General features: G+C 50.4%; 1 protein-coding gene across 3 annotated transcripts; it reads left to right on the forward strand.

Annotated features, from left to right (window-relative positions):
• Positions 1-3: 3 nt before the first annotated feature.
• LOC112559383 (immunoglobulin superfamily DCC subclass member 3-like) lies at positions 4-8,225 on the forward strand. 3 transcript variants are annotated; one of them, XM_025230593.1, is made up of 4 exons: positions 4-674; positions 2,017-2,213; positions 7,152-7,438; positions 7,900-8,225. In XM_025230593.1, the coding sequence occupies exons 3-4, from the start codon at positions 7,174-7,176 to the stop codon at positions 8,196-8,198; spliced, it is 564 nt and encodes a 187-aa protein (XP_025086378.1). In that variant the 5' UTR covers positions 4-674; positions 2,017-2,213; positions 7,152-7,173; the 3' UTR covers positions 8,199-8,225. The 3 variants fall into 3 exon arrangements, with proteins under 3 accessions (XP_025086378.1, XP_025086389.1, XP_025086397.1); XM_025230604.1 differs by lacking the exon at positions 4-674 and having other exon boundaries at positions 1,852-2,213; XM_025230612.1 differs by lacking the exons at positions 4-674; positions 2,017-2,213 and adding an exon at positions 2,250-4,166.
• Positions 8,226-9,463: the final 1,238 nt, after the last annotated feature.

Here is a 9,463-nt window from a genome sequence, read left to right on the forward strand (position 1 = left end):
CCCCGCACTAACAAGTGCCCCGCGCCTGACGGGGGCCCCGCACTAAGTGCACCGTCGGGATGAGACAGTTCGAGCTAGGTTGTTTATTGTCCTGCTACGTGTGTTGTGCCGGCTTCCAAAGGCCCCGCAGTTCTGTCCGAGGCCCCGCATCTCCCTAGCGCCGGCTCTGGTGTGTGTGAGAGACACAAGTATAAAGACGAGGCCCTAGAGGGAACAGCCGAGAGCTGTGGTTGTTGCTAGAGTACCTACATGATGCTTCAGTCGTTAGGCGATCAGTGTTTTCATTTCTCGGCCAGGTAGTGTAGTGTCTTGCACAGCGACACAGCATCCTGTTACCTGAGGTGATACCTCGCACTTGACAAAACCCAAACCCAACAACAATCGCGTGCCATTGGGTAGGTGGCGCACTGACGTCACTTGTCAACTTTGGGGAGGGTAGGTCACCGACAGGTGCAAGGTTAGGGTGGTAACCGACAGGTCGGGTAGACACACACCTGTGCTGAGATCACTGTCCACGACGAGACGAGCGCAGGAGATAAGAACTGGCGACAGTAGCGGAAACTGTGACAGGAATGTTGGAGACCACCATCATTCCCTAATCATCGAGAGACCCGGCGACAGACCTGCTGACGACAGGAGAAGACACCGGTCACGCATCACAACACATTAGTCAGGTACACCTTGGAATACTCTGTAGTCTGTGTCTAGCCGCTGTGGTGACAGTCCATTCTACAGAAGAGACATTGTTAGTTTTCTTCATATTCGATAATTCAGCAACACTGCTAAATCTTGCTACCAGAAGGGAAGTTAGAAGTATCGCGGGTTATTGTGTTCCAGATATATAAATATGTAGCAAATGGTGACTACAGGGGGAGGACAGGTTGTTGTGTGACAGGTCTGGGAACTTACCTGCTTACACCGCTGGCCCTTGACTGCGGGGACCCTCCTACCTTTGTGATGACTTTATTATGACGAATTAGCAACAGAGATTTTGCATTTAAATTAAAAAAACCTGATAGCTTGAAAGGTAATTAATTATTTAACTTAAGATTTATATTTTTCTTTATGCATTATTTCATTCCTGTCTGCGCATTACAAGAGATCCGATCACAACAGGCGATGTTTGTGTGCGGTGTCATAATAAGCAAGTGAAACCTAGTGACACTATGAAGGTAGTGTGAAGAACTTGTTGTCATCTCCCGCCATGTGTGCAGGACTATATAGTTGTGCCCAATATGAGTGCCCCGAGATAGCTCGGTGGAGGTCCCTGTATGAACTTTTGACCCCACACAGATAATAGGTGCACTTGAACCTCCCAGCACAGAGAAGAGGATCCTCTGAGGTCGCATCCCGCTGCACCCGTGTAGTTTGTGATTTATTTACCTTTTGACCTCAGGGGCAGAAATGGAAAGACGAGTGAACACAACTTGAGGGCGGATGATAGACTAAGTGTAAGGCAATGTGTCAAGTGTCACGGAATGTTCTCGAACGTGAGACGTGTCCGTGGTGTGTTCATGGGGCAAACTGATGTCGGGAAACACAATGACACATATTGCATGAGACCTTGTCTTGCAAAGTTTGCAGACTAGAGCAGCCATGCATACCACGTTCGTAGCTTTGCGAACTGTAGTCATAACAGCAAATAAGACAGACTTTACAAAGGTAAGTGTCTAAACAAAGATAACAGCAAATAAGACAGACAATGAAAACACCAAACAAGACAGACTTTACAAAGACAACCCAACTGTCACCACTTGCATGTTATCCACAGCTCTGTGGTTAGGTACTGTAGCAGGCTCTCATCACGAGGCCCAAAGGCAGGAGTGAGGATGGCAGTGCTGACAGTTTGGGGGGGGGCGTCTGTCTACAGGAGGGAAAGATTGGTAGGCATTGCTTATAAGGCTGGTGTACCACAGGTGAACGCACACACATTCATATTCATATTCATAGCCATGCTGTGTTTGAACTCGTGGATCACACCCCTTGCCTTGCACCACCACACCTTGTATCCGACAGACAGACAGCTGTAGACATCCCTGGTGGCGAGAGGAGAGAGGGTGTGCACAACACCGCCTGCAGCAGCCCAGCAGAAGGTGCAGGAGATGTGACGGCCAGAGAATCTTCTAGCAGCTGGGCACAGCACAGCAAACCTCACAGCCAGCAAGTTTGTGGCCAGACTACAGTCACCAGCTTTTTCACCTGTCCGCACCAAGGTGAGAAGAACCCTTTGTCTTTCTTAGTTTTCGCCTCCTCTCCCATCCAAACAAGTACAAAGAAGAAACAACAAGTTCTAATAAACACAACAGCCGTACAACATCGATACGTTTCTTTCTGTGCTGATGTCACAATCAGCTTCATTGTGAAGAGCAGCAGCAGTGTGTGTAGCCCACAGGTGATGGCCAGGTAGGTCTAAATACAGGTAGAGATGTGGGCCGTTCAACTATGACCTTTCCGGCAAAACCTGGCGGTGGCTGCAGACAGTACAGACCTCACCTTCTGAATATCTTGTGTGCACGGCAACATTTGTGATGTGTACACACGGGCTAGAAAATACTTAGTGTCACGTGGTGCGGCCATCACACGGGTATCTGGACACACCAACCCCACCCACCTCACCTTCGCAAGTAGGTTAAAGGCAGTCAATGTTCGCACGCCACTAAGTCCCTGAAGGATGATGTCAGTTTTCTAGAACATTCATCTGGATTATATTTATAAACACATTTTTGTGGCGGAGTCAGGAGCCTGGTGATTGTGGTGAGCGTTGTGTCAGATGACGTAGGTAGGTCTGTTGCTGACGTGGGTTCTCCTTAGTGCAACCGTCCGGTCCTGTGGGGGACGTGCATTTCAACCATCGACAGGTAGAGGTGTGTGTGTGTGAGAATCTTTCACCATTGTCTCTGTGGTTTGAAATATTACTGGAGATTACTGCGATTACTGGAGATTGGACCTGACTGAACACAAGTAGCTGAGAGTGACGAGAAATAGTAATGTGTATGTTATGTCTGTACACCTGTCTGTCAGATACGCACACATACACACACACTTTCTCTCTCCTCACACACACACACACATACACTGACTGGAGTGAGAGGAGGCTGGTGATGTGACGATGGCAGTCTGGTCACTTATCTGTCGGAGCCCGAGGCTGTGATACCTACAGGTCAGACTATCCTGTCATTTATCATTTTGACAAGTGTAAAGTTTTCTCATTTTTTTTTTTTTATCGCAGCAAAGAGCTGGCACAAGTTGCCAGGTGTCAAAACTGGCTTGCATCCTCCTTTGTATCAAGCACCCTTGTTACAGACGGTAGACATGTCTACTTGTCTACCTGTCGACAGTTTCACTTTGTCAGCACACCTACAACACCTACCTGCCTTTACTTACCTTGACGTCTGACCCATGGCGTGTTGTCATAGCAACATGGTTTCTTGTCTTTTGGCATTTTAAAATAAAAAATGTTAAGTTTATCAAAGAAATGAGGCAACACTAAAGGTGTACAACAGGAGTAGACGAGACCCAGGGTGTAAAGCCCACAGCACGGTGACTGTCAGAGGAAAGCCAAGCATCGTCCACGGAGTTTGTGCTGACGTGTGAGTGCAGCCTGCGTGCTGCTCACCTGCTAGGCCGCCGCTTTGATCCCAGCTGATAAAGTGCAGGTGAATGTTTGTTTGCCGTAGACTGTCGGCTCACCTGGCTGGTAGTCGTCTAGTCGGGGCAGGAAATGGCTGCAGCCTAATGTTTAGCCGACACGAAGGTGACCGCAGACTCCCGAGATTCCGCTCAACGGCCTCCTGACGTCACAACATGGCTTCCCTTTCCCCCCTAATAAGGTGGGGGTAGGTGGGGACATTCTATCATTGAGGGCCGATCTGGCAAGCTACTAAATGTCAGGGGTCGTCGACTTCCCAGCCTGCCTGAAGAAAACAAGAATCGCTGAAACTGCCACAGACGTGGAGGGAACTTACACCAGCGCCGTCTGTCCGGAGAAACGCTGGGCGACTTTCGCTGGAGACTTGGTGCTCACCTGGCCATTGCCTGCCTCACAGCCTGGAAACACTAACTGGTGACGGTTACAGTCAGCTGACGCTAGCCTGTCACACCTGTCTGCCGACACCTGTTCAATCAACACCTGGATGAGATGGAGGGAGAGTCAGAGCTCCTGTGAGGTACTGGTGTGTGATGCCATGCAGCCACTGTACATACCCAGTGTGTAGAGTACCCGGCGCCATTTTCTGTAGATGGACCGTTAGCTCCTGTCTCTAGTTTTCCAGACCATTGCCGCTGGAAGACAAGACATTCTGTCAAAACCCATTAGCTTCCAGTTCCACCTTTTGAGTGTTTAGAGAGATTTTGCATTGACAAATTTGTTGATTTAATATTTTGACAGATGTGATGAAGGCTTAGAGAGTGTTGGAAGCCTCATTACAAAGTCGGGTTCTTTTCCTTCCATGTAGACATACATCCTTTTGGTTTTTGTGATTTATTTTGTTGGTTTACTTTTGCGACGGAAGTCACAAGCTGTAGACCATCACTGTCAGAGAGTAGCGACCCTCCATGGTCATCCATCCTGTGGTCATCCAAACATTTCTGTGGGCAGCTATGCTTGTCCACGATCTGCATGGTCATCTCAACCTTTTTCTGGTCGTCACTGACTGCTGTCAGAGGTTGTCGCCTTTGTCTCATTGTGTGATTTGTCTCTTTTGTCTCATTATTGTGTGATTTGTCTCTTTTGTCTCATTATTGTGTGATTTATCTGCGTCTGTATCTGTTTCTTTTCCTGTGGATGTCAAGTAAATTTGACTGTCACGTGTTATTAACGGCTTCTATCCCGTGTCTTCCTCACTTGAGCCCCGTGCGACATGTGATGACTGGGTGCTGACCAGCAAGACCTGCCACACTAGCACTCAGCTGGTAGCTAAGTAGCCTGACATAGTCACACAGCAAAGTAAATACAACACATCATGTGTATTTATTATAAGTATTACCGCCTGATGCACATTTCCCGCCTAACGACTTACATCTTGTTACAGACATGTTTATGTGAGTTCGGTGAAACTTGTTTATTGCGGACGGCTTGTTCAGTTCTCAGATGTCTGAGCGTGTGAACGGGGCTTTACCTGCTAGCAGTTAGTCTCGCAGACTTGGTGCCAGACCCTCCCAGGCCCTCCGGCACCTGGAGATCCGGTCTCAGGCAGCAGCTCGCCGCTGTGTCAACAAAGTCTGTGGCTGGAATATTCCAGGCACCTGTGGGGAGACTGCGGTCTACGGTTCGTGAAGCTAAACCCCAACGAGCGTGACGTGGTCACGTGATCATCGTTTGCACTTGATGTGCGTCACGTGCTGCGCCGTCCTGTGGCGCGCCTCAACTTGACGTCTGTTAATAACGAGGAGCATTTGTATCCTTCCTTTTTCTGTTTATTTAGTACGAGGCTAGGATCTGATCATTCATCTTGTTATGTCCCGCACTAGTTCACTCCCTCAACAACAGGGGGGTGGGTACAGAGGAGGGTGTGAAGGTAAGAAGTAGGTGTGTGAAGTAGTGTGAAGGTAAGGAGATGAACAGCAGTGTGTGGAAACACTGTTTAATATAACTGATTTGAACATTTTAACACCAAGCACCCGTTAAAGCTACCTCTTGCCATTCCGCGAGAGAGTGAGAGCCCAGGAAGGAACAAGATAGCGTGAAGGTGGCGGTGGCGGTGATGGTTGGGGGAGAGGGTGTGTGTGTGTGTGTGCCTGTGTGTATGTGTGAACAAGAGAGAGTGCAGTAACAGTCCCCGAGTGCCGATACTGAGATACCCCGGAGTGAGCAACACAAAAAGGCGAAGACATGATGTATGTTCTGTCCAAGGCATATCACCACCTAGTCACAACGCGACCACGTGACCGCTGAATGATGGTGGGGGAGTGCAGATGGTGCAGCATGTAGCATACAAGGAGCAAGTGCATCTACCTGACAGCACGCGCGCCCTCTAGGAGGGTATGAACGTGTCTGATTTCTTCTCTCACTCCCATGTACCCCATCCTGCCAACTAAAACTTGGACGATTTATCTGCCCTTGCGATGTTTGCCCTTTGCGGCTCGTGCCAGCCTGCACATCCCCCCTCCCACACCAACCTTCCACCCACCCACCCCAGTCTCCGCCTCCGCCTCCACCTCCACCTCCACCCCCACCTTCTGTTAGCGCCCTCCGCATAGCCCGTGTCCTACACGCCGTGTACGGGTGTGTAATTATGGGCTGGCGCTGTCATATCTGGTGATGTCGGTGTACCCGCCCTTCGTCAGGTTTGAGTACTTCTCGCTGTCCTGTGCTACACCCACATCGTCAGCCTTGTACACAACACCCGCACTCCGCACTCCAGAGTAAACCTCGTTTTTTATCGTCCTCATGCGAAAACGAGGACTGGACGTTGAAGACGCCATGTGACGTGATGTGACGTAAGACACACGCAGTCGGTCAGCTGACACAAGAGTCGAGGACAACAACCGAGAAGCAGGTGTTGGGTAGAAATTGGGTGTGAATGTGTTTGTGCCCTTTCTCTTTTAAATGACAGGTAACTTGTTTGGATAAACCAAGCGACAGATTAGCCCGTTGTCGGAGAATATAAAATTATATCAAAGCTCCTGCGTGTTCTCGTCAAACGCGAGACCTTGGACTCGGGGAACTGGACACGTGGGTGGCAGTTATGTCACAGCTGTGACAACCCGCACTAACACAATCCTGCGGGAGGGGAAGTGGTGCACAATAACCACACGTCAGTCACTTCAACTGTCACCACGGGGTTCACTAGCCCCACCCCCTGATCTCCCCACACCAAAAGGTGAGAAGCGACAACCTCCTCGTGCACACGCACGCACGTCAACTGCTGTCCGTGCGAGTTCCTCGGCCTCAGTCTCTCCCTGTCGCGAGTTCGTGATTGTGGTGAGGGGGGTAGCAGGTCTGAACCTGACAGTTGCGACTCTAGAGGTGCCCTCCGACTCTCCGTCGTCACTTCCCCTCCAGGTCCGCCACCCACGTCAGAGAACGTAGTGTAGTCTGAAGGCTGAAAGATCGTTAGTGAACAACACACACAGAGACACAGAGTTCCTCCACACACACACACAGAGTTCCTCCAGCTCATAACTATCAGAGAGACGAAACTGTTTTGCAGGCAAGCAGCTGTGAGTGACACCATGCCCGTGGACACCTGCAGCAACGTGGTGGGCGGCACGACACGCCTGGAGTGCCGGGTGCTCGGCGACCCGCCACCCGACATCCGTTGGTTCAAGGACGGCCGTGACATCACACACAACCGCCGCTTTAGCTTCTCCAGCTCCGCGGACGGCGACGTGTCCATCCTGATCGAAAACATCTCGCCCCGAGATGAGGGATACTACCGCTGCAGGGCCGAGAACTCCGAAGGTTTCGCTTCCACTTCTGCCTACCTGGTAGTCAGAGGTAAATCCCGTTACCCTGTGGGGCTTCGTTTGTCTCTGGGGATGTCTGTGACTTCTCACCTTTGACTTTAGTCAGGACACCCATGAGACAAGGAGTATTGTCAGCTAGTATTGTTTTCTATTATTTTCAAGATAAAACAAGTTATTTGACAAACATATTCAAAGACTCACATAAACAAATATAGACAAAACATTTGTATGGCCTCACATACAAACCATGATTGACAAAGACTAATAGAGAACATCCTTTAATGACCCCAGAACACCCCAATAGAAGTGGACCTTCGTACTCTAAGCTGACCTGGGTGAAAGAGAGAACTCACATTTACTGGTCTTCATCGTGTGTATTCCGGGGGTAGCTTTGTCGTGTTGTATACCAGTGCTGCAGTGGCAGTCTGCGTAGTGACATTAAGAGAGCAGCAGCCTTACAAACTGACATGTTTGATCCGCTTGTCATGACAGGCTTCCGACAGCATCCAGATGACGTCAGAGAGCAGGTGTACACCATGCAGGTGGAGGACGTTTTGTCGTCCAAGGGAACGTCCAGCACGGTTAGCCCCATCCACATCAGGAAGGACGCGGACGAGGCCGGGCAACGGCGAACTTTCGAGCAGATCGTTGACGAGGAGAAGGGCGGTGGTCGTGATGGACGCCTCAAGATCAACGGCAAGGAGACCTCGACAAAGTCTTCGCACACTCTGCACGAGCTCACTTTTGCTCAGTCCAGCACCGCACGTGAACTTTTGGCAGTCGCCAGGTAGTCAAGATGGAGGAGAAGGAGGAAAGGACAGAGGTCAAGGTGACAACGTTAGACTCACAACCCAGGGAGGGATCTCGCCAGAGCTCTGCTTTGACCCAGTCCCTGTCTACCAAGGAGAAAGTTTCCTTCCCTCTTGGAGACGGCAGTTCCTCAGATGCGCAGACCTCCAGAACGTCCACGTTATCAAGCTCGATGGCGACCACAAGTCAAGTGACTTCAGTGCGAGGCGATGTTGCCACAGATGGCGCCCAGACCTCAAGAGATTCACAGATCGAGATTGTCATCACTGAGGACGAGTCCTTTTTGTCCAGGACAAGCAGGACATCCAGGTCTGTGACTACTAGGCCAGAGGTGAACAGGTCATCCCCCATATCACAACAGACGGAGGTGGACCAGTCTCTGTCCAGGTCACAGCACACAGAGGTAGACCAGTCTCTGTCCAGAAGACAACAGACAGAGGTGGACCAGTCTCTGTCCAGGTCACACCACACAGAGTTAGACCAGTCTCTGTCCAGGTTAGAACAGGCTGAGGTGCTGCGTAAGGGAAAAGTTGTGACGGAGGTCGTTAGTGAGGAGTCAGTCACCATGCCAACCAATATTTCTAAGAAGTTTCTTGGCAATGAGTCGAGGACAGAAGTGATTGGCAGAGAAGCAGCAGATGGAGAGATTCAAACGAGAGAGAAATCCATCGCAGTCCCAGAAATGACCGACACTGACACCGGCAACACACTGCACTCTTCCGGCCTCCAGACAGAACAGGGAGAGTCAAAACAAAGGGAGACAGCTCCGTCCGCGGTCAAGACGGATGACCATGTCACTGCCATGTCGAATGAAGGACAGTTAGCGGAAGTTACACACTCCGACATCTTCAGAAGAGCGTCAGCCATTGAAACCACAACAGATACTACTTCCAGCTTTGAAACACAGGAAACCAAAGTCAAACAAAGCAGCGTGGGGGCAGCACCATCGGGGACATTGACTACACCGGCTACGGCCAAGTCAGAGCGTAGTGACGTAGGAGAACAAGCAAGGTCAGAGCGTAGTGACGTAGGAGAACAAGCAAGGTCAGAGCGTAGTGACGTAGGAGAAGCAGCAGAAATGAAAGGAGCAGAACACATACCGGTAGCCTGCAGACTGCAACTTAAGGTGGAGCGGGAGTGGGAGGAGTGGGGAGACCAGGAGATGACAGGAGAGCCCCCCGGTAGCCTGCTGCATGACAGCGGCTTTGCAGACACCTCTCTGATGGAGGTCTCTCAGTCACGTGCC

This window comes from Pomacea canaliculata, linkage group LG1 (assembly GCF_003073045.1).
Source record: "Pomacea canaliculata isolate SZHN2017 linkage group LG1, ASM307304v1, whole genome shotgun sequence".
Lineage (NCBI taxonomy): Eukaryota > Metazoa > Mollusca > Gastropoda > Architaenioglossa > Ampullariidae > Pomacea > Pomacea canaliculata.

Bases quoted from the DNA above. Each gene is read 5' to 3' on its own strand.
- LOC112559383 (XM_025230593.1), top strand. From the start codon at position 7,174: ATGCCCGTGGACACCTGCAGCAACGTGGTGGGCGGCACGACACGCCTG. The intron at 7,439-7,899 runs GTAAATCCCGTT...TTGTCATGACAG, and splicing joins TGCCTACCTGGTAGTCAGAG to GCTTCCGACAGCATCCAGAT.